At 32.2% G+C, this 26754-nt stretch overlaps 1 protein-coding gene and 1 non-coding gene across 2 annotated transcripts; one reads left to right on the forward strand and one right to left on the reverse strand.

The window, feature by feature from the left end:
• Window positions 1–10477: 10477 nt before the first annotated feature.
• LOC102622270 (kunitz trypsin inhibitor 5) lies at window positions 10478–11329 on the reverse strand. The gene has a single exon (XM_006478071.4). The coding sequence runs from the start codon at window positions 11281–11283 to the stop codon at window positions 10585–10587; it is 699 nt and encodes a 232-aa protein (XP_006478134.2). The 5' UTR covers window positions 11284–11329; the 3' UTR covers window positions 10478–10584.
• Window positions 11330–23789: 12460 nt separating this feature from the next.
• On the forward strand, window positions 23790–23896 carry LOC112498468 (small nucleolar RNA R71). Its single transcript, XR_003065779.2, has one exon. It is a non-coding gene; the product is annotated as a small nucleolar RNA R71 (small nucleolar RNA).
• The last annotated feature ends 2858 nt before the right edge of the window (window positions 23897–26754 follow it).

A 26754-nucleotide genomic window follows, 5' to 3' on the forward strand; every position in this document is an offset into this window, starting at 1 on the left:
CCTAAATTGCCAAAAGCCTAGTAATGGTGAAAGATATGTCAATGTGGCAATGGCAAGACGATTAAAGTTAAAGCAATTAGAAAATTTATATTACTATTAAAGATTAGATTTAATTTGGATCTTGATAAAATATTTATTGTTCTATATTAACTTGATTTTTATTCCTGTTTGGAAAATATATTTATTTTTTATTTGGGAATAGAAAATTTAGTTTCTTTCATAATTCAGAATTTTTTGGATCCAGTTCTTTGTCAGGTTATGACAATATTTATTTAGATGATACGACTGCTTTATTTTATGAATCCTTATAATTAAGTACATGAGGTATAAAGAGAAAATTAACAATGAGAATTTGGCTATGTTATGATGTAAGAGATTAGGTCAAATTTTTAAACAGAGAATAGGAAGACGTGTGTCAGATTAACCCCTTAGATTTACAAATTTTGATGTTTGTGCTAATTGTATAAAGGGGAAAGAAACTAGTCAAAGGAGATTTGAAGCCAACATGACTTTAGAAGTCAAAGAACTTATACATACAAATATTTGTGGGCCATTTACGTAGTAGCTTAAAATGGGTAACAATGTTTTATGACGTTCACCCTCTATAAAAAATCACAATCATTGGATATGTTCAAAAATTTTAAGGTTAGTTGAAAACCAACTCTGCAAAAGAATAAAAAAGTGTCAGATCTCACTATGGTAGATATAATGGTTTCAGGGAACAACATTCAGGATAATTTACTAAATTCCTAGAGGAATATAGTATCGTCCCACAACACACCATGTTGGGTTTGCCAACTATGAATGGTGTTGCTGAAAGACGAAATAAGATGTTTGCAATAAGTTTCCAACTAAAGTGACTACCAAAATGTCTTACAAGCTTTGGACAGACAAAAAGCTTAGTCTAAAACACTTGCATGTTTAGAGATATCTAGCTAAGGCATTGCTTTATAGGTCTAATGAAAATAAACTAGACTCAAAGATGGTGAGTTGTTATTTTATTGAATACTTTGAACAAACTAGGGGGTACAAGTTTTATGATCCCATGACTAAGCCAGTTTTCAAGTCATAAAATACTTGGTTTTTTGAAGATGCAACGTTCATGGGGGAGATACAACTAGAAACTTTGTCTTTCAAGAAAAATATGTTGCTATTCCTACCATTGTTATTGGTATTGATCAAGATCTCATTCTTGACCTTGTTAAAGGCACAACGGATTAAAACGATGTTGAAGAGCCCCTATACAAGAAATTTTTCTAGAATAACAATCTCTACTACTTCAATAACCTATGCCATTAAGTCCACTAGAGAAACTAGAAGTATAATGTCAAATGACTACACTGCATTTCTTCAAGATTATGAAGTGGACATTGAAGTGATGGAAGATGATCAAATCAATTTCCATCAAGCAATGCAAAGTTTTAACTCCCAAAAGTCGATTGTTGCCATGAATGAAGAGATGATGTCTATGAAAGACAAAGACATGATAAATTTTCTCATTGCTAGGAGATGGAAAACCCATTGGTTGCAAATGGATATAAAGAGACTTTCTCTCTAGGTTCCTTGAAAGACTATTTTAGGATCATAATAACATTGGTGGCGCATTTCAATCTTGAGTTACATCATATGGATGTGAATATAATGTTTCTCATGGTAACATTAATGAGATGATATATATGGTATAGTGAAAATACTTTTTTGTCCAGAGACCTAAAGAATATGTTTGCAAACTTGAAAAATCCATCCATGGACTCAAGCAAGCATCTCGACAATGGTATTTCAAGTTTTATCAAGTGATCATTAAGGTTTAAGGTGGACTAATTAGAAATAGTTATGTTAAAATTATATTGCATGAAATTTCCATACTAAACATCCGCATCATGATCCATGTCATTCAATTATATTGGCATAATGAATATTGATGGGTTAATTTATGACAACTGCGACAAAGGCCACTTTGACCCTATGTTAGTATGATTAATGGACTAGATTGGTTACACATACATTTTGGTAATGATAGTAAAGTTGAGTTTATACAGTAATTTTTGCCAAGCATGGTTATAAGGTTCACATATAGCCCAAGTAGCAGACTGTTGAATCCTTAGTCCAACATTGGCTTTATATATGAATAAATATATGTTATAAATTATCTTATAAGGTTAAGCCAAATTAAAAGTAATCCATTAAAGTTTTTGGTAATTTGGGTTTTAATGTATATGATAGGGTGTAGAGCCTTAATGCATAGAGACTTAAGGTTAATTTCTATTCCTATGATTTGTTGAAATAGGAATGCCTATTGAAAACTGGAAAGTATAAATATTTATGGTCCTTAGGTCACACGTAACATTCTATTCTCTTCTGACATCTCATCATCAAAGAGGGTGTAGGAAGAAAGTTCAAGGATTCTCTAGGATGACATGTTGATTTAGAAGACTAACCACACAAATCTAGAGAGTAATTAAGCATTATGGATTCAAGTGCACTTCTGCATATTCGACAGGTATTGCATATGACTAGTGATGATCAATAGCATAAGGCTAATGATCTACATTGGTGCAAGGCCCTACTGCATTTAACGAGATCTACATGCGATGGTGATGCGCGACTATTAGCTTTGCATATGATAGTGATAGTGATGGGGTCAATCATGGCTCTGCATGCGATGGTGATCAAATCGAGCATGGATGGTACGTTCAATGACCCGTGCTAGATCATTTTTTAATTGAGGGCAAAATGGGGTTTACAGATTTTTTGGGGGGCAAAATTGGAACTCCTAGGAATCCGCATTCCCCATATCCAAATTGGGGTGGGCCTTACGATTCTATTTTCGATTCCTATTCTTATTTTTTGAAGTAAACATTGTCAATGATTCTGGTTCTAGATTTTGATTTCCCAATCTGGGAAGTAAACACTCCCTAAATGTAAAATAAAACATCAATTAAGTAAATGAAATATAGGACTTATAAATAGAAAATAAAACAACAAATTGACATAAAAGTGGTAAATTGGATATTGGCAAAAAGAACAAAAGCTTATGAATATAAAATAAAACTTATAAATAAATATTAAGTGTAAAATAAAACATAAATTATGTGAATAAAACATAAGACTTGTTAATAGAAGGTGAAACAAGTAAATTAATATAATAATTATTAAAAAATAAAACTTACAATTGTAAAATAAGAACTCATTATAATAATGATTACCTTAGATATTTGTTTATTTTGCTTCTAAATTGAATAATAAAAGTTATGGGTTTTTATAATATATGTGGTGATATATGTAAAATTTTATTAGGATAAAACTTATTCTCAAAATTAGAAAAATAAACTTTTTATGTTTTTTAAAGCTATTTGTATCCTTCTAAATCTCCTTGATGGCAACTCCAAATGATTTTTTAGTACATGTAAGAAGTAAAGTTTAAAACTACATGAAGTATGTGTAAAATAGAAAATTATATCCAATTTTATTTATATATCATATAGGTTCAGTAATATAAGAATATTCTTTTATTTTATTTTGGCTTGACCCATTTTAAGAAAAATAATTTTGTTTAATTAACCCGTGTAGTAAACAATACTATCATTAAAAAAAAATTATGAATATAAAATTTGTGGTTAAACCAATTCAATAAAACTTATTTCAATTGTTTGTAATACAATTATTTTTTGTAATTGATGAGTGTAAACTATTTTCTTAAAATGCAAGTTTAATATTGATTTACAGTTTTATTTTATTTTTATAATTTTTTTAATAATGCTAAAACATATAGGTGAACATTCAATGAACATTGACTAATATGCAAGATTTAAGATATTTTGATTATTTAAGATATTTAGATTAAGAAACAAGTGTGATAAAGACAAGCCACAATAGAAAAAGAATAGAATATTTCATGTAATTTACTATTTTATTCAGAGTTTGGTCTTCTTTGGCAATACCCTTAAAAAAAATTATTCATTTCCTCTTTAAGAGGGCTCGGTTTGTTGCTTGTTGTTTTATTAAGAATTTCTTTCCTTCCCTTGGATTAGTACTAGGACTTGCATTAGTATTAGAACATATTCCTCAAAAGACTGGCATGAAACGAAATTCTTTCAAATTCAAACTACTAATCTATGTTAGCCAAATTAGAAACTAGAAAAGAAGATACTTTGAATCTTAATCTTAAAAAGTATCAGATGAACAGTGTTGGATGGTTGGTGCTGGATGAATAATATCATAAAGAGTGTTGGATGAACAATACTAGTTAATAGTAACCTGAACAGTACCCCCAACAATTATTCGTGTTTTGGACTTTCAAAGAACCAATATTGACTCATAATTTGAACAACCTCCGTCGGCTTAATAGATAAAGGCTAACTATGATGGCATGTCTCGTGGGAATCCAGGTATGGCTGCTTGTGGTGGGATCCTTTGTAGTAGTCATGGGGGTATGTTAGGCTTCTTTTTTTCTTTGTGCCTTTTAAGGATACAATCCGCTTCTTATGTCGAGATCATGGTTGTTATTTTAATCGTTCAGCTTGTTTATGAGAGATGATGATTGAATCTCTAGATCAAAAGTGATTGCTTACAATTGTTAATCTCCGTAATGGCCATCTTCTTTCCCCTAGGACTTTGCTTAATCATTAGAAAATTTATTTACTATTAATAGAGTAAAGGAGGGGACTGCCATTCTCACATTGGAAATAATTGTACATAGGCAGTCTTCTTCCTCATTAAATGCGAGTGAAGCAGAAATTTCTTGAATATTAGTGAGGTAGAAAATTTATATTGTATTTTATAGGGTTAATGTCGATTAGTCCTAATTGTTGTCTGATTGTAATATCAATATTAAAAAAAAATTAAGGCTTGCCTTACTCATATTTTCAGAGAGGGAAACGATGTAGCAGACAAGTTGGCCAATTTTGATGTTTGTACTTCTTCTTTTATTTGGTGGTCGAAACCTAAAGTTTTGCCTTTACTCCTTAAAACTCACATTATCTCCCTATTTATTGATTCAAGTGGTAATTGATGCAATAACATCTTTGCAAGCATTTTTCTCCGTATTTTTACTTATATATTCATGTATTTTATTGAATTTTTGTATTAGCTTCTTTTGAGGTAACGCTCATTATATCCCTTTTTAGGTGTAAGGATAGAATGCGGCAATGGAAGTGAATTGATAGGGTAATTATAGTACCGAACCAAGCCAATGCAATTAGCTTATGCTTTAATTGAAACGTGATTAGATCTCGTTCTAATCCAAATGACTCAATAAGATTTTTAACAATGCTTTAGGCGAGATTAGATAATACTCTAATTCAAAAGACTCTACAAGAGAGATTCATTATAGATAATCCCAAAGAAAATTATAAAAGAGGGAAATTTTTATTAATAAAAAAATTATGAAAATGATAACGGGATTTCCTTATTTATAATAGTGAAAACCTACTTCCTTAAGTTAACTTAAAAGGGAAACTAAATCACAATTATAATAGAAGGAAAACACTAAAACACTTACCATAATTGACTCTAATTAAAATAAAATATATCAAAAAGAACTTGAAGGGGAGCATCACTTCATCTTAGAGCTTGAACTCGTAGCCTCGCTAATCAGCTATGTTAAAACTCAAAATTCTCCATTTTTATATTTTTCTTGTGCTTATGAGTAACCCTTTCAAAAGATGAAGTCCTATCCGAACAAATCACTTTTAAGCCTTTTAAGACTTTCCCAAATCTCGCTTAATGTTCCCACCAACTAACTTTATCTTTACAACCAAATCTTCTTCAAAATAACCTTATTTCTTCAACGTGGATAGGCATAATCATGTCAATCATTGCTAGAGCCTCTTCAACTTGATTTTGTTGCACAGACTCGATCTTACTGTTAGGCTTAATTTGCAAATTAACAGTAAGTTGTACTTCTTCTTTAGAAGTTTTAGACAAATCAACAATATTATCATCTTCTACTTTCATCGATGTAAAAAGAAATGGTTCGACATTATTTAAATGAACAAAATGGTCTTCTATCAATTGTCTTGTATCAAACTATTCTTTGATTTCATCTAGTCCATGTCGAATCCTTGATTCTTGTAATTGTTCCCACCAATCAAGCATCACATGTCAACTTAAATGATGCATAAGAGATAACAACATTCAAAGAGATATCTTGAAGAAAATCGTCCATTGTCCATATCCAGTCAAAAATATCATCAAAATTACCAATAAAATTTAGGATAACTTCAAATTCGAGGAGACAATATGAACTTTGATAATCCATCTTTATCATTTTTTCCTTAAATTAAAAATATAAACAATGGCAAAATTGTAAGTAAGGCTTAACTCTCGTGTTTGGTATTGCCCGCGGTTGGTGGTCGTGATTGGGACCAGAGGGTGTTAGATCTGCAAGATATGGTGGCTGGGAGCATGCTGATGTCACTGGTGACAATCAACTCGCGGTGGCAGAGGTGTATCAAAATGCTAAATTTGTGCTACTGGTTTGGTTCGGTTGCAACAATTCTGGCTACTAATCAAACCAAGTGGCAAATGGGATTTGATTAGCGAGACTTACTAATTTTGGTGGTGACTTGGTTCAACAGTGGTAAAGTTGAAAATGGCGGGGGGTGAGTGGTGGAGCTTGCAAGTTTGGGTTGTTCACACAGTTGCTACACGACTGATTAAAGGCAGAGGTTGGTCAGGTTTGGTTGTTGGTTGATATTGATTCTGGTGGAGGGTTGAACGACAGCAGAGCCCAAAGGAATGGTTGCTGAGCTGGCAGCAGCAGTGGCTAGGTTTGATTTGGGGAATTTTCTGATTTTTTTCTATTTTTTCAGTGGTGGATTCAAAGGGATGGATGTGGGTTGCCTGGAAAGATGTCCAATTAGCACAGAATTGCCCTGATACCCCACTGACTGAGTGGAGTAGTGGTAGTGAATTGATAGTGCAGGAAACGGTAAATATCATTCTTGCACCGAACCAAATCAATGTCATTAGCTTGTGCTCTAATTGAAGCGTGATTAGATCTCGTTCTAATCCAAACGAATAAATGATATTTTTAGCAACGCTTTAAGCAAGATTAGATGATGCTTTAATTCAAATGACTCTATAAGAGAGATTATTTGTAGATAACCCCAAAGAAAATTATTAAAGAGGGGTTTTTTTTATTGATCAAAAGGTTATGAAAATAATAACAAGACCTCCATATTTATAATAGAGTAAATCTACTTCCCTAAGTTAACTTGAAAAGAAAACTAAATTAAAATTATAATAAAAACAAAAGATTAAAATACATAATATAATTGACTCTAATTAAAATAAAAAATATTAAAAAGATCTAAAATAATATAATTCTGAAATCCTAAAATAACTTCCTACATCACGTAATTTTTCTTTTTATATTTAATAAATTTCTCTCAAACCATCGAGGTTTGTCTTAATAAAAAAGTTTTTAGAGTATAAATAACTTTACCGTTACTTAGAATAAAAATTCTCGGAGCAACCAAACTTTTTTTAAAGCATAAATTGGGAATTGTTTTCCTTCTTTTCTCGATTTTTTCCCCCATCTTTCATAAATTGGCCCACAATTTGAATTACAAGGACCATATTTTTTTCCTTGACAACCATTTTTTTTTATACCCAACGACCTTTAGAGTATGCAACTTCTATGGGGTGCAATTCATGTCGCAGATTGAACCAAGTCTTCTAGCAACTATTAGGAAATATGTCTTATTTTTTAATAAAAATTTCATAGGATATTTTCTCCTTTAGTAAGATTCTTATTTAAGGAATAAATATTTTTTCTTTTGAAACTTCACTTATTTAAGGAGGAACAAAACTACTATAAGAATAAGAATACTTCTCCTTCAAGAAGTAATCATTATATATAAAGAATTTAGGGTCATTCATTTGTGTAACACAACCATCAATTCTCTATAAGTATATCGTTTCTAACTCAAATGGTAGGTCTATTGCGAGATTGCGTATCATTAAAACTTTGGGTGTGAGAAAAATACTTGAATGATTGCAATAGTTTTTTACATATTGAATTTTTCCATGTAAATTTTTCTGTTGAGTGATTAGTTTTACTCTATCTATTTTTTTATTATTTATTTAATATTTTTTGTTACAAGATCTTGGATGAAATTAAAATTCGCTAGCGATAACTACTGAGAATAAGACAATGAATTTGTACAATGTGATTTCAGAAATTATTTTTCACGTTGATACATTCAAATGCGATGTTAATTGCGAGAAATGGCCAACACAATAATTTTTCTTTTTTGTTTTGATTTGTTTTATTTTTCTCCCTTCACATAACAACCGCTCAAGTCTATTCAAAAGTCCAAGAAATTTTTCCACGTATAAAACAAAAAAGCTGATAATGCAAGATGACAATTCGTACGTTATGATAGATTGATAGATCAGTGTGGCTCTCCGTGAAAAGGAGATAACGCTAGCTGTCAGATGATTGTGTTTGTGTTTTCTGAATGCTAAAGGCGCCATCGGACTCTGTGGTGTAGATTCACTGAGCTATTTCATCATGCTTTTCTTATTTCTGTTATTTACATTTAATACGAGAATTGATTTGGATGAGAGCGACTTTAGAGAATTATTTGTTTCTATGATGGTCCCACACCCGAAATATACGCATCAGCAGTTCAACGTAGAAATGATATTAGCTAAACAATATCGGCGGGGGTTGCTAGCCTTTGCAAGAAAGAATCTCTCTACACGTTACCTAACAGGCTAGAATAGGGACAGAATTTTCTTAATTACAATCGACTGGGTGTATTGTGGCGAATTTTTTGAGTAATATATCTTGAAGTATCCTTGAATATTCCTTGTTAACACCATTTCGAACACAACTTTGCAATAATCCTTACCCGGAAGTCATGCATGCTTGAAGTAATTTGTCCCTCAAAAATGAATGTTGTTTTGTCAAAGCATGCATGGATCGTGCTCCTTAATAAAACTATAATGATATTACAGTTTTCCACTTTACAATTTATCATGAATAACAATAGTTATTGTTCAAAATCATTAAAATCAACTCTTTGGTTGCTGTTATGATTAGGCAGCCATACATAAAAGGCTACTACAGTAAAATATTTAGTAATCAATTGTCACTTTGGTGTGGAAACTAAGTTGATGTTATACTGCACTTGTATTATGAAAAATCTATAATATTTTTTATATTTTTGTTAAACTTATTGTTCAAAATTATATTTATTACACATTATTGACTCTTATTTCACAACAATTACAGCACTTTAATAACAAAGGAAGCCTAAATTTCTAATAATTAGAGAATGTATGCAATACCTATCAGATAAACTAAAAGACAATATAATAAAAGAAAATTTGCGAAGGGCTGTGTTTCGGCAAGTTGTTTGTAAGAAGTTCCCAAAGCTGCCAAGTCTAAGATCTTAGTGGTCTTGTGAGGGCATGGTTAATAAACTACTATTGTAGTTTTCTTCAGGAACTCCTGTAGCTGTGAGGCTTATCATACAACGAAGACCGTGGATATTTCCACTATTTGGGTAGAAGATAATAAGCCTAATGAATTAACTACGAAGGTAGCCAATAGTCTAATAAATTAATTAGAGAATGCATTTTTCATGTAATAAATGACATAATTATTATTTACATCCTTACTAGATTTTTAATTACCTTATTCATCGGTCCCGTTTAAGAGACAACACATAAAGTCAGTATTTTTTTGTATATTTACCATTCACCTTTCTTTAGAAGATTTTATGACATTTCTAAGTAGTTTAGTGCCAAAATTAAAGAGAAAATGAAAATGATTAGTCTTATATAATTAATAAAAGAACGCTCGCAATTTTTTATTTTTTGCTAATCCCAATGACTTATGTTATATTTTAATTTAAAATTTTAAATATTACACACCTTGAGTTACTGTTTACCCTTATTTTATAATTAATTTTGTTATCTCTTAACAAAAGAGATAAAACATATAAGTAAAAATCTACTAGGGATATATGAGTGGCAAATGTTACATCTTATCATTGATGAAACATGTATTCTCTGTAAATTAATTAGCAAGAATTTATTCAATATTATTTGCATTAAATGGACACGTGTTGCATATTTTTGTTGATTGTCTTGATGTATGTTGCTTTGGATATGATATCCTCGAAGCATGTGGCATAGATATATATTTTGAAATTAATAATTGGTAAAGGCTTTTTACTTTTTTACTTTTTAAATCAGAGTGGTAAAGATTTGAATAGCCGTGTGTCACTAATATTACTGTTTTATATGGCCCTATTTTTGGCTTGCCTTTGTTTCAATTGATATGATACATAATAATACTTGCTGATCATGCTCATTGTGATGATTTTATGGCAATGTATTTTTCTTTATTCTAATTTTAAATATGTATACAAAACATTTATAAAGCATTGACAACATGCATGCATGGAGTCTATATAACAATAATTTTAAAAAATGTACACATAATTAGGGTAGAGATTAATTAACAGCGAAAGCATCATAGGCTGTTTTATTTATGCTTAACCATACAGATTAAAGAGTACTAGCCTGGTCCATTATTTAGAATAATACAGCCTGCTGGCTTATTCATTACAGAGACGGAAATAACATAGATCTTCCACTATCAGCTGGAAATAACACAACAGGCAAAGGCAGATTTGGCTGATCATTATCATCAACCACAACTAGACGTTGGACGCCATCCACATTAGAAACGCCAACGTCTTTGCAGAGTGTATCACAAGAACCATTAACAGGTGTTGAACAATGAACAATTTTGTATAGACAGGGAATGTCTAGTGCTATTTTCATATCAAATATTGATGCACTAACTTTCTCAAGTTTAAACAAATTTTGACACGTTTTACCTTCACCGATTGTTATAAACTGCTTTCCTAATGAAGCGTTATCGTTGTCAACTTTCCACAACGAATCTTTGTTACACTGCTGAAGAGAAGAAACTCTTGAGAATTTCAATTTAATATTAGTGGACTCCCGGACAATTATGGAATTGTCATTCGGAAGTAAAACTAAATTCTTTCCCCTTTTGTCCTTAGGACTTAATTGGATAACATCCGTTGGACACTGTCCATTTTTGCCTTTGTCCGCGCTAATTCCACCGCCGGTTTTAACTCCCCAGAGTGCTGAGACAAGATAATACCTGTGGCTGGAGTCCACCTGGTTGCCATAGACATCTAAGATAGGTTCAGATTCTGAGGCGCCCAACTGAGGTTTTGTGGTCAAAGCAAGTATAAGGAAGGAGAGTGTTGTTACTAAGGAAGTCTTCATTTGTTTATTTTTTTTGAGGTAGCTGCTGTTTGTTTTGTGATCAATTCGGTACTCCAGTGTTTGAATTTATAGAGAGCTAGATTTAATAGCTGATAAGGTCTTTGTGGTAGCTGCTTGGATGGTCATGTATTATTGAGTCTTCCTTTTTTTCATTTTCGTAAATTTGTCAATTTTTTGTCATATGGAAATATAGTATGGGTGACACATACATAAGTCTGGCTCTCTTATAGAAATTTATGAGCCTAACTCTTACTTAAAAGCTAATTTGAGAGAAAATTACCTCTTAATGATTTTTAAAATATCTATAAAAAGAAGATATATTTTCCTTTTATTGATTCATAAGTGCAAAATGGTCAATTTATAAAAGATTCAAAACACAACAAAGGAAATGATAAAATTTGGGAATTTGATTGATTTCTATTGATTGATAATCAATTATGCAATTGTTTGCCAAAGATATGTTTTATCTTTGCATTGATTCTTTTCATCTTCCCCCAATTTTTCAAATTGGGCTGGAATTAAGTGTTGGATCATAAACTTGATCTAATTTGATGAAATCCAAGCCCACTTTATAGAAGTTTCTTGTATTATAGGTAAGATTTGTGGTGGTAGGTTTGGTAGGTAAGATTTGTGGTATTGAGATGTGTGGTTGAGATTAATGTAGTAGGTAGAATGATGTATGGTTATGATTGGTTTGTTTCATGTATAATTGAAATGCAAATTATGCAACCCAAGAGGGGGGTGAATTGAGATTTTAAATTTTATGCTAAACAATACGCACAACAATTCAATCTAATGTCTTAATAGAATTAAAAATAATAAATTCAACATAACACAAGAATAAAAGAGTAAGGGAGGAGAAAACAAACATAAAGATTTTTATGTGATTCGGTAATCTCTGCCTACGTCCATACCTCCAAGCCAACTAAGCTCGAGGATTTCACTATCCAAGTCTCCCAAGACTTCAAGTTCTTACAATTGACTTCAAAAGTATCAATGAACCTTTACAATCAAGAGATTATCTCCCCAATCTCTTCACCCCCAAGTGTTTTTCACACTTGTACACTCATAATTTGATAATAAATGAAAATTACAACAAAAACTCTCTTTAAGAGTGGATATCCAAATAATAGCACAATAATAATTCAATAAATGATGATTTGTGAAATGGAAGCTCAATATGTGTTATATGATCTTGTTTATGCTTGCATTAGTCCCTAAAATGAAGTTAGAGTTGGATTTTTATAGTTAAAGATCGAAAACTAGTTGTTATAGGCAAATTCCCGCAACAAATCGGTTAGCCACTTGATTTATCCGGCTGGCCGCCGAGAACAGTGATGTTACCGTTAAATTTGAATTTGCTACAGTAACATTGTTCACAAAATTACATTTTTGCCCAAATCTTTGTGTAATTTTGATATGACCCAAAATGCCATAAAACGTTACAAAGAGGTCTAATTTCAAAATTTCTAAATAATGCTTGTCATTCCTAAGACTTTATGAAATTATGATATGGCCCCAAATATAATAGTATTTTTCAAAGAGTTCCTTATCAAAATTTAGCATAATACTCATATTTTTTAAAGTTTTCAAAACCTTTCACTTTAGTCCAAATTTTGAAAATATTGAATTTTACTTAAGCGGTTAGCCGCTCACTGCCCAATTTTAGATTTTAAACTATTGGATTACATTCAGGTCCTCAAACTTTGATAAATTATAATATAGCCCAAAATATTTCAAATGTTTGCAACTAGGTCTAACTTTTCAGAATTCAAAATAATACTTATTAAATTTAAAGATTGCAAAACTTTTCATTTTAGTCCAAATTACTCAAATCCACAAAATATTTTATCTTATAAATATAAAAACCTTTTTGTTTATGAAAAATAATTATTTAAATAAACTCTTGAGCTTCTCAAATGCTAAATCATGCATAAATTAAATCATACCAGCTTTACAAGAATTTGTCGCAATAATTTTTCTGTTGAGCTCTAAACTTTATTCTTGATTTCGTTGTTGTCCGTTGAATGTCTTGAATTTGATTTCACTTTATTCACTTACATAAATATTATCCTTAAAAAACTAGTGAAAATGTGAAATACAATATTTATTAAATCACTTAAGACACATGTTTGTTATCATTAAAATTATATTATGTGCAGCCCTTTAGGCTAACAATCTCCCCTTTTTTATGATAATAAACATCTTATGTATTTTGACATTTATACTCCCCCTTAATACATGGCATACATAATTAATCATATGAATTGAATTTAAGATAAAACTCCCCCTGAATATATGGTCTATAACAATTTGTACTCCCCCTTAATATTTCAAAATCGTACACAAAGATTTCAAGATCAAAATATGTATTACTTGTCTCCGAAAAAAAATACATGACTTCTCCCCCTTCATCATCAAAATTACTATAAATCCATGCTTATACAAAAAAAAAAAATCTCAATGATTAATCAAGAAACATATATAAATTAAGCATGCATTGACTAAAATATTATAACAATCCAAGATTTCCAAAAACATCAACCAAACATAACATATCCAAATACAAAATAACAAGCATCCTCAATCCACAATCAAAGTAACAATGCATGTAGAGATGTAGTGCAGAGTGACAAATGACTGAAAATAAAATAGAGTTCTAAGGAGATGGTGGATGTGATGAAGAGGGTGGTGGTGGAAATTCAAGAACTGCAAAACGTTGCTGCTGGCCATCAAGAAGCTGTTGTTGTTGAGCAAAGAGACGATGTTGTTGATCAAATAAACGCTGCGGCTGCTCAAAGAGACGTTGTCGCTAAGAAATAGACTGAATTTGAAATGCCTCAAACTGGGACTGAAGTTGGCTCTGTTGTTCACAAAGAGAATCCATTTTAGTCAACAACCACTACATCGGATCTTCAGGGTAGGCTAAAGAAGAGTGAGAAGGTCCCTCGAAAGGTGGAGGATGTGAGCGCTGTGAGACACTAAGATCAGGGAGCCTCTCTGGTGGAAGAACATCGTTAAAGAAACGATGATCTGTAAGAGCGAGTTCAGTAACCTTGGATTTGTATCTCCGGTCTTTATACCATCGGTTTTCCACCCACATAAACCCATATTTACTATTGCTTCGTCTCCTAATTCCTCGGATTCAAAAAGGGTTGCTCGGGTATAGTTATTCGGAAATACTTGAGAATGCGGGTAATAATACTAGCATAAGAAAGGGATTTTTTAGCTATACATGGAGTGCTAAGCATATGATGAAGTATAATATAACCAACATGGAGCACCCTACCCTCGAGAATGCAGTCCAATATGGCCACATCTAAGCGACTAACTTCATCTGCATGTCCAAACCTAGGAGTTATAACATGGTGAAGAACATAATAAAGGATTCTAATTTGAAGAGGTAAGGATTGAGATTTCAAAGGAGATCTACAAAACTCGGAGGACAAGTCATGTCGTCGACAAATTTTCTGAACAACATTCTCAATTAAAAACCAAGGATAATCTATTTTGGTTCTAACATTGTATAGTTCTAATCCTTCATTTGGAGTTCCAAGAATACGATTTAACTTTGCAACATCAAATTTAACATGAATTCCCCCAACACTTGTAACAATTTTATCCGAGGTTTGCATATCCATATTCGAATAAAAAACCTTGACTAAATTTTCATATTATTACTCCTTAACAATCAATACATTTTTCCAGCCCATAATAGTAAGAAAATCACTAAGAGATGTGTCACAAATTTCTAAGTTCGCCAAATTACTAAGATTGACAAAATAGGGAGGAATGACTGACCTTGACATGAAATTATCGAGAAATCATTTTCGAAGTAGGGTCGCAAAAAATGAGTCAGTATAAACTTCAAATTATCGCTATAATCTTCCTTGCGCTTCTGGGCCGCATGTTTCGCCTTGAACTTGTCACCACCTGCCATTGTTGAAACAAGAACAAGCTTAAATACCAATTTTAGATTTTTTAAAATTTGAGTGAAATTGATATTTTTGAGCTAAGAAAATCAATCCTAGAGATGAATGAAGCTAATATATGATGTAGATTGGATAAAAAATGGGCTAACAGAAGCTTGAAAATAAAGAGAGATAAACGAGTAGAGTTGGGTTTTTGATTTTGGGTTTTATGTGGAGAGTTGATGAAATGTTGTTTTGAGAGTGAAAATTAAAGGAGCAATGGATGAACAATGATTTGAATGATTGATTTTAACAAAAAAATGAGTGAAAAATGAAGAAATTTGAGAGAGAAATAGAGAAGCACTATTCACACGTGAGAGAAGATGATGAAATGATGAAGAACAAGTGAAGACATAATGATTGGGAAGTGTTTAATGAAAGTGAAATGCATGGGTATTTGTTTGAATGATTGATTTTGGCATAAAAATAGGTGAGAAATAAAGAAAAATTGAATGAAAATGGAGGAGAGCTACTCATGGTTTTGGAGAGAGAAAGAACATCTTAAGAGAAATGAAAAATAAAGAAGAAAGAGCTCAAAACCTGTGACCAAGCGGCTAGCAGCTTGCTCTCAGGTTTGGGCAGTGCCCAAGCGGCTAGCCGCTTGGGGCAGGCGGGTAGGCGCCTGTTCTCTGCCCTTCTGCACATAGTTTGCTTTCCGGCTAATTTTGAATGATTCTAAGAACGTTTTGTGATCCCGAAACATTTCAAAAGCTATTTTAATGTAGGACTCAATATAATTAACATTCAAAAGATCATAAAAACTCAAATTTAAAACATATTCATCATGCATATAAATCATAATTATGAGATACGATAACACTTTATGATTGAAATTACAAACATATCACTCATTTCTCATGCTAAAACACTTCATAAACATAAAAAAATCATTAATTAATCAATTTTAATAATCTCAATAACATGATTAAAGATGTTAATGTGAAAATTTCATCATCCCAAGCTCATGCCAAATTTTTGAAAATTGTTCTTTGCATAGGGGTTTTGTAAAAATATCGGCAAGTTGTTTTTCCGTAGGGATAAATTCTAATGCAATATCGCCCTTTTGAACATGATCTCTCAAGAAATGATGTATAATCTCTATATGCTTGGTTCTAGTGTGTTAAATTATATACTTTGATAGATTTATAGCACTAGTATTATCACACTTGATAGGAATGTGTTCAAAATTAATGACATAGTCTCTAAGTGTTTATTTCATCCAAAGGGCTTGTGCATAGCAACTACCTACGGTAGTATATTCTGCCTCAGTGGTTGAGTGTGCAACCAAATTTTGCTTTTTACTAAACCATGAAATAAGTGAATGACTTAGGAAATGGCAGGTTCCACTAGTACTTTTCCTATCGACCTTGTAACTGGCAAAATCGGCATCCGAAAAACAAGTTAAATCTATATGAGTTCCTCTAGGATACCAAATGCCAAAATCTATGGTTCCACTCAAATAACGAAAAATTCTTTTAACAGCAAGCAAATGAGATTCCTTGGGATATGATTGAAATTTTGCACACAAACATTCACTAAGCATGATATTGGGTCTACTTGCAGTTAAGTAAAGTAAAGAGCCAATCATACCTCAATACTTTTTAATATTAACCTCTTTACCTTTTTCATCTTTGTCAAGCTTGATCGTTGTACTCATTGGAGTATTCTTAGTGTTGGATTAATCAATGCCAAATCTCTTAAGTAAATCTTTGACATATTTAGCTTGATTTATGAAGATTCCCTCATTCTTTTGTTTGATTTGAAGTCCAAGGAAATACTTCAATTCTCCCACCATGCTCATCTCAAATTTTTTACTCATAAAACATGAAAACTCTTTGCACAAAGATGCATTAGGAGAACCAAAGATAATATCATCAACATAAATTTGAAAAACAAGTATATCTTGGTTCTTATGCTTAACAAAGAGAGTAGTATCCACTTTTCCCATTGAAAAATAATTATCCAACAAAACATTTTTAAGCTTATCATACCATGCTCTAGGTGCTTGTTTTAATCCATACAATGCTTCAGATAACTTATAAACATGGTTTGGAAAATTTTCATTTTCGAAACCAGGGGGTGTTTCACATACACTTCTTCCATAATATAACCATTTAAGAAAGCACTCTTGACATCCATTTGAAGTAAAATGAAATCTTTATGACATGCAAATGCTAACAACATCCTAATAGATTCTAATCTAGCTACAGGTGTAAATGTTTCATCAAAATCAACTTCTTCTTCTTGGTTGTATCCTTGAGTCACTAATCTATCTTTATTCCTTACAACTACACCAGATTCATCTATCTTATTTCTAAATACCCATTTAGTACCTATGACGGATTAGTGTTCCGGTTTAGGAACTAATTCCCAAACATTATTTCTGTCAAATTGATTCAATTCCTCTTGCATTGCCATAATCCAAGATTCATCATTTTCCTTATCCACAAAGGATTTTGGTTCAATTTGAGAAATAAATACAACATTCTCACATGTGTTTCTAAGTGATGATCTAGTTGTAACACCTCTTGAAGAATCTTCTAAAATTAAATCCTTAGGATGAGAGGAAACATACCTTTACTCCTTCGGGAGTGTTTGAGAAATACCTTCTTGTTGCTCTATATTTGTTTGCTCTTCTTGTCTATCCTCTTGATTTTCTTGTGGTGCATTCGCTTGTTTATCTTCTAATGATTCTTCTTGTAATTCTCATCTGCATCATCATTAGCAATTATTTTCTCCGCAGATGAGGGGTGAGATTCATCAAATGTAACATGCATGGATTCTTCCACAACTAAAGTTCTTTTGTTATAGACTCTATAAATTTTGCTTGAGTTTGAATACCCAAGAAAGATGCCAACATCAGATTTTGGATCAAATTTGTCAAGATTATCTTTTGTGTTCAAAATAAAACATTTGCATAAAAAAACTTTGAAATAACCAATATTGGATTTTCTATCTTTGCAAAGCTCATAGGAAGTTTTATTGAGATGACATCTAATCAACACCCGATTTAAAACATAACAATAGTGCATTCTAAAGTAAATTAAGACAATTTATGAAACTAATGAATCTATTTAAAATAAAATGCTAATAAATAAAAATGCAATAAATAAAACTCTCACATCAAACACAGGGATATAACCAATGAGAATGGAGTAGTTGAATGATTAAGCTCACGTAATGGTTTTTGAAACTAATGAATAATCCTTATGTAGCCTCAGCTGTCACTTGTTGGATATCGTATACTTTAATGTAACTTAACAGTGACCAATTGTTATGCTAACATAAGATATAGCATTACATCTTTAGGTTCTATTTACCCTACAAGGTGAATCCTTATGTCTAGTTCATCAGTAATTTTAGATCATGCATGGCCCTTTTGGATTCAAGTTAAACTTAACTTAGGAAACTCAATCTAAAACCAAGTATTGCTCTGATATGTTCCCCTAAGACAGGTCATTTTGTGGCTTTTTTTTTAGTTTATATTATTAAATGAGTGGTCAGCTGAAATAGTGAATTAAAATAAATATTATCAAAACAACATGCTATAACAATCACGCGGCAACACATATATTTAGTCAATTAACCATCAAGATTATTTATCACTCAACCACAAATAAATTTAGTTCATGGTTTGTAAGAGAGAAATAAATAAAAGACTTCCAGCCATCAAATACATCTCCATGATTAAAGAGTAAACGAGAAAACAAGAAAAGAATAAGAATGACTGATTTCCCTATTGATCTCTGCAATTTCTCATCTGATGCAACCCTAAATCTTTCTCTTGAATTATGTGTTTCTCTTGTTTCTTTTCGGTTTTTCTTCTTTGTTGATGGCTCTCCTCTTTCTTTGTGTGTGTGCCTCTTTTATAGCTTAGAATTAGGGCAACCGGAAGTCTAAGGCGCGTGTCTTCCAGATTTGAAAACTCCATATCACAATCTTTTAAGTATCTCGCACAAAATTTTCTCTGTCAATGTTCCAGGATTGCTAGAGCAATGACTACAATATCTGCACTGTTCTAGACTTGCTTCAATTCTTCTATAGCCATTCTTTTTCCTTATTTTTGCAAGCCTATTGCAACGACATTTTTCCCTTAAAATTTGAGCTTCTGATCATCTACAATTATGCACACAATCTAAGTACCCAAATTATTCTAAAACAACATAATTTATTAAAAAGAAACTAAAATGGATATTCATTGAAAATATAACTAAAATGAAATAAAAACATGACATTTTCTCTCTAAGTAATATTGATTTAAGTCAAAAAGTGCCTTGATAAATCTCATTTTATAGATAGTTATCACACCCCCAAACTTAACCATTACTTGTGCTCAAAGTGATGACAACAACACTAACACTTCAATCACACAATCATGTAACTTTTTCATTACATTTGCAAGGATTCTTCAACTCTCAAATCACACGCTTAATCATGCACAATTGTCATAGCAGTTCAGTTCTAAACTTAGGCCTTAAAACTGTGCTACAAAAAAATAAATAATTTTTTTAAATTCTCTTCAATATTTTATTGATTTTTCATGTGAATGTCTGTCACTTGTGGTGATGACACCCAATTACTCAACTAATGCACAAATCAGAGTTGCTGCAGCAATACTCACAATTTATTCTTATCTACAGACACCTTCAACTCAAGGTTGAACATGGGGTTCATGAACAGACTTGGCTACTCAATATCCTAAACAAAGGACATTCTCTTTTTTTTTTTTTATGGTTTTATTGTTGTTACAGCAATGCTCATAACTCTTGTTGCCTTTGGACTCAAGTCTGTATATGGGGTTCATATTAAGACTTGGTTACTTAGTAGCTTAAGTCATTGGAGTAGAAATTATTTCATAATAAGCATAACTCAACATAAAAATTTTTCCTCAAACTTGAGATTTTTCTACCCTTCTATTTTTCTGCTAAGTGTTGAGACAAAATTTCAGCCCCCATCTATAAACTATCCCTACTTCGCAATCACTAACATTGAATGACACTCAATTTATCTTCATTAGGTTTTCCAATTCATACTCTAATACTAGACAACAGGGCTTCACATAACACAAACATATGCACTCACAAACACATTTATTCTAACATAACAACCCCCCTAAACTTGAAAGGTGTTGTGTCCTCACAAGCACACAAAATAAAACAAATGATAAATATGCATATACTAACTAAAAAGACATGCAGAATAAATAAAAATTAAAACTAAATGAAACAAAAAGTTTTTAGAAAGCAATAAAAGAAATTGGCTAGTAGGGCAGATTCCCATATTGTTGGACTTTCTACTATAGCACGAGTTGAAATCGTTCAATTCTTTTTCGATGCACTTCTCAAATGTTCTTTAGGTGAACCTTGCGGTATGACAGCTGGCTACTTCTTTTTCTGACTCAGAGTTGGACTGATTGGTGGGGTTTCAGTAGGTTCAGTAGCTTTAGGCTGAATTGGTCTGGTTTGCTTGTGCTCTGGCTTTTCTGGTGCTGTAGTACCTCTAGAGGTTTGTGCCCCTTTATGTTTGCTAGATCCCTTCGGAGCTATAGAAGGAGATTTGGTTGGAGTTTGTTGTGGAGCACCTAGACCAAGCGTTGCTGCAGTAGGTTCTTCAACAGTAATGTTGGCAATAAGACTTGCTCAATGGCTTGCTTAATAGTTGCATCAACATCCTCGTCCCAATCAAATACGGACTCCTCGTCATCTGGAATTTTTTATTTGCCTTTGCGTGAAGGAGTCACTATTAGGAGTTCTTCCTTTATGTCTTCATCTTTTGTATCTCCCTCTTCTTCCTTTTCCCCTTCTGAGATTTCTTTTTTTGCTTCAGTATCCTCTGCTTCTTTTTGCTCTGGTTGGTAATCTTCCTTAAACTTTCCTTTTTTTCCTTTCTTGCTCCAACATCTTCACTTGCTTCTATGGTAGCTGTTTCTTTTATCTCGCCAAAATTGAACTGCTGTAATAGTGAATTTGGAAAGTCTGGATCATTCTCGGCTCGATAAATTCTTCAAAATTTTCCTTGGCTTTGTATTGTTTTGAAGCGGGATGGATGGATTCTTTAATTGAGCAGCTATCTTCTTATATCTCGTTATTGCTAGAGCATGTAAGTGCATTTGTTTGGTGCCTAATAGAAAAATAAATCATGAAAAGGATCGCAAATAATGATGAAAAGTGTTGACGGGAAGAGAAAGAATTTGGGTGAGAATAAAAGATGCTACAGTCCCTAATTTATAAGTAGTAATAAAGTTGAAAGAGGAAAATAATTAATAGCATAAGTTTGGAAATAATATTTTAAACTTTAAAACAAATCTAAATGTGAAAAGGAAAGGATATTGATCTGGGGAATCTAGGGATTTCACAATCCTTCGTTATCCATAATTCTGATTTGCCGACGCCAGCTGGCGAAATTACTCCCAACAATAAAATGAATTTCATGGATTTGTCAATGCAATGGTATAAATAGCTGCTGCAGCAATTAATCTGGTGCTGCAGCAACTACAATGAAGTCCGTGGTGGATGATAACCACTTTCCAGCTGTCATGTTATATGTAATACTGCAACAACTCGTGTTAGTTTCTTAGCCTTTTTTTTTATATCTGTGTATATGCTGCAATAAAATAAAGGAAAGAAAATAAATTAAATAATCAATCCAAAATGACAAAAATCGTAAACGACAAATATGCAAAACTAGACTTAATATTGAAAGAAAAATTAAAATAACTCCCCTAATTATTGGGTTTCATCCTAATTAGCACTTGATTTTAGGCCCTTCAGTTTGACCATCCTTGATTGCTCTTGTTTGATCTCTCAGCCAATAGCCTTCTTGTATCTCTCCAATACGTCCACCAAACTCTTTTCTTGATTTGTTTGAGAGATATAAAGATTCAAAATGTTTATCATTTCTTACGGGTTGCTTTTCCCTTGATAATGTTGTTAGCTGCTTCACGGTCTTCATCATCAAGTTCTTCAAATATTACAGTATTGATTTCCTCCTTACTGCAGCAACTGTTTAACTTTTCTGTTACAACAAAGTCCACGACACTGATAAAATTATAGTCTTCAATCTCATTTGGATTCTTTATTGCATCCAACACATTAAATGTAACTTGCTGGTCATTCATCTGCATAGTTAACTCTTCTCTTTGTACATCAATTAGAGTCTTTTCCGTGGCTAAAAAAGGTCTACGTAAAATGATTGGTACTTCTTTATCTATATCAAAGTACAACACTATGAAATCCACTAGGAAAATAAATTTATCCACCTTCACGAACACATCTTCAATCTTCACTTCTGAATAAGCATGAGATCGATCAGTAAGTTGTAAAGTCATTGTTGTTGGCCTAACTTCTCCAACTTCCAATTACTTGAACGCTGATAACAACATGAGGTTGATGCTAGCCCCCATATCACAAAGTGTTTTACTACTTTATCTAGTTCTAATGGAACATGGAATTATGAAACTCCCTGGATCTTTTAACTTTTGACGAATTTTGTTATGAAGCATATGGGTGCATTCTTGTGTTAGAGCGACTATTTCAAATTCTCAAGTCTTCTTTTCTTTGTCAAAATATCCTTCAAAAATTTCACCTAATTTGGCATTTGCTATAGAGCTTCCACAAAAGGGATATTGATATGTAGCAAGGTTTATAAACAGCTTTCTTTTGCTCTACCCTTTTCTGTTGTTATTGGTGCTGCTCTTAGGTTGAAATGGGTTCTACTCTTCTTTTTGGTACTCCAACAGGAATATGAACATCCTTTCCAAATCTCAAGTTAATCACCTTGTAATGCTCTTTTCCTTCTCTCCTTGGATTCTCTATATTATTGGGTAAACTGCCCGGAGGTTTGTTGGTCAATGCTGTAGCAAGTTGTTCGATCTGACTTTTTAGGTTTCTCAATGATACAACATGACTTTGGAAAACCGCTTCATTTTTCACGATATATTCCTTAATTAAAGCTTCAAGGGAGCTGAGTTGATCATTACTGATACTTCTTTGCCCTTGATTTTGCTGATAAAATTTAGGTGGTTTAGTAGGTCTATTCTATCCATTGGGTACGTCAGCATGCTTATTCTGAATTCTTTATGAAAATTTTGGGTGTTGTCTCCATCTAGGGTTGTAGGTGTTTCAATATGGATTGCTCTGATTTTGTCTATTGAAGTTGCCCACATAATTAACTGAGGTTGCATTTTCAGGGCAATTGTCAAATGAGTGCCCCTTTCCATAATAAACACAAGATACTTCAGCAACTTGGTTAATAGTTGCTGGAGCAGTGGCCATCGCCTTCACCATATTTGTTAATGGGGTTACTTGGGTTGATAATGTTGTTAAGGCATTTATATTATGAACACCTACTGTTCCTCTTGCTGCAACTTACCTAGTTGATGGCCACTGGTAGTTATTGTTGTCTATTCTCTCCAAAATCTCATATGCCTCATTGTAAGACTTAGATAACAAGGCCTTATTTGCTTAAGCGTCCACCATTAATCTAGTGCTTTGGTTGAGATCATTATAGAAGATTTCCAACTATATGAAGTAAGGAATACCTTGATGAGGATATCTCTTGAGTAACTCCTTAAATCTTTCCCATGCATTATACAAACTCTCATCTTCAAGTTGATGGAAATATGTGATCTCGCATTCTTGGTTAGTGGAAAGTATTTCATCAAAAATTTTCAGCCTAGTAATTCCATGTAGTGATGGAATCTGGTGGTAAATAATTCAACCATACTCTTGCTCGATCTCTCAAAGAAAACGAGAAAAGTAAGAGCCTAATTGCTTCCTGTGATGCTCCAACAATCTTGAAAGAATGCCCCATTGTTTGAAGCATCTGAAACATCACAGGTTTAAGCTCAAAATTATTAGCATGCACTTCGGGTTTAACTATTCCAGGGTTTATGACTCGAGGAGTCAATACTGCATAATCTCTAATAGCTCTATCTCTATCATCTGCCATATGAATAATGTTGTTATTCCCTAGTGGCCCATAAATAATCTGCCCATTCTGACCTCATTGGTTGTATTTCTCCTTGAGAGTTCAAATTCGTTATATCTTGTAAATCACCCATTGCTACAGTAACTTTTGAATCGCTTTTCTCTCTTCTTAATCCTCATGGGGTTCTTTCAATTTTTGAATTGAACTGGAATTCAACAGGTGTATATTTGCGCATGTAAGAGTTTTATTGTCAACAAAATAACAAATTAAAATAAAATAAAAAATTAGCACCGTTTAAGAAAAATTTCACAAATCACAATGAACAATCAATCCCTGACAATGATGATTAACATTAAAAAGTGTACGTGTAATAATGATAAAATTATTAGTTTTTCATTTAAAGTGTTGATTAATGCGCACATAACTTATAAATTATATGAATGCTCCCCAAATAAATTTTTGTGTTAAACTAATTCACAATATGTTAACTTTTAAAGCATTTGTTGCCTATAAAAAGGAGGCAAATGAGCTGAAGAAGAGGCCGGAAGCTAGGGAGCCGCATTCTGAGAGAGAGTGATAGCCAATGGTGTAACTGAAGAATTTCTTTCTTTTTTTGTTTCTTTTCTTTTCTTGTTTCCATCTGTATCAATTTTCTTTGTAATACATTTCAAAAAGTTTATCAAATTAAAAGAGTGTTGTGTTTTCTTTCAATATGAGTGATTAATTTTATTAAGCTAAGGTGATGGGTGAAACTCAATGTTTCAAACTATTAAATTTATTATTTTCTCAAATGAGTTTTTAAGTTTATTGTATTCTTTTTTAGTTATTTTTATGTCATGTTAATTTATAAATTTCTTCGGATCTGTATGGTATTTTGACATAATGTTGACACACTAGTATAGTGTGGCACATTAGGTACTTTATTCCATATTTATCCACACACATAGAATTAAATGATATAATAATTAACTGGTAAAAGTGAGGCAAAATATAAATGAGAGAGTATTAAAATTATAGGTTGAATATTGAGAGTGGATCCCGTAACCTTAACATATTTTAAAATAATTTATTTTCCCTACAATTAATTTTCTTTGTTTAACAAATTGACAACTAGATTTAAAATTTCTTGTGGTTCGACCCCGGACTCACCGGGCTATATTATAACTAGACACTCTTATCCTTGGGAGTAATATACTTTTGAGTCGTGTCAAATGACGCCAAAAACTTGTTGTACTTTTTCTAATGCTATTGGTGTCAATGTATAAGTGTACACAACAGGTAATATAATGATAAGTATTCGAGATCGTCTCCACAATGATTGATTTTGTATGAGTTGCTACAACAATCTTAACAATGTAATTTTGTTCTAAACTAAATTAAGGCAATTTCTGAAACTAAAGAATCTAATTAAAATAAAATGCTAATAAATGCAATAAATAAAACTCTCACGTCAAACACAGGGATATAACTAATAAGAATGAAGTAGTTGAGTAATTAAACTCATTTAATGACTTTTGACTATTTTTCAAACTTTTGGTTTGGTTGCTATAGCATCTGCTACAACACTGAGCAAAATCCTTATGTATGCTCAGTTGTCGCTTGTTGGATATCTTATACCGTAATATAACTTAATAGTGACCAATTATTATAGTAACATAAGATATAACATTATACGTTTAGGTTCTACTTACCCTACAATGTGAACCCTGGAACATTGACAAAGAAAATTTCGTTTGTGATGCTTAGAAGATTGCGATCTAGAGTTTGCAAATCTTGATTATACGTGCCTTAGACTTCTAGTTGCCCTAATTATAAGCTATAAAAGAGGCACACAAAGAAAGAAAGAAGAGAGCCGTCAATAAAAAAGAAAAACTGAAAGAAACAAAAGAAAAACAGAATTCAAGAGCAAGATTTAGGGTTCATCAGAGGAGAAATTGCAGAGATCAATAGGGAAATCAGTCCTTCTTATTCTTTTCTTGTTTTCTCGTTTACACTTTAATCATGGGGATGTATTTGATGGCTTAAATTTTTTTATATATTTTTCTCTTACAAACCATGAACTAAATTTAGGTTGAGTGATAAACAATCTTGGTGGTTAATTGACCAAATATATGTGTTGCTGCATGTTTGCTATAACATGTTGTTTTGATAATACTTATTTTAATTACAACATCTGCACTATTCCAGGCTTGCTTTAATTCTTCTGTAGCTATGCTTTTTCTTTATTTTTGCAAGCCTATTGTAACTGCATTCCTCCTTTTAAATTTGAACTTCCAGTCACCTACAATTATGCATACAATCTAAACACACAAATTATTCTAAAGCAACACAATTTATTAAAAATAAACTAAAATGAATATTTAGTCAAAATATAACTAAAATGCAATAAAAACATGACATTTACTCTCTACGTAATATTGATTTAAATCCAAAAGTGCCATGATAACTCTCATTTCATAGAGTTATCAAAGATCTTGGTGACACCTCTTTCGTGTTAGGCATAAAGATACATTGGGATCAATCCAAAGATACTCTTCAATTATCACAAAAAAGCTATATCGAAAATGTTATG

The sequence above is a fragment of the Citrus sinensis genome, chromosome 3, assembly GCF_022201045.2.
Source record: "Citrus sinensis cultivar Valencia sweet orange chromosome 3, DVS_A1.0, whole genome shotgun sequence".
Lineage (NCBI taxonomy): Eukaryota > Viridiplantae > Streptophyta > Magnoliopsida > Sapindales > Rutaceae > Citrus > Citrus sinensis.

What these genes read in the sequence shown, in the direction of transcription:
- LOC102622270 (XM_006478071.4), bottom strand. Translation starts at nt 11,283, where the DNA reads ATGAAGACTTCCTTAGTAACAACACTCTCCTTCCTTATACTTGCTTTG.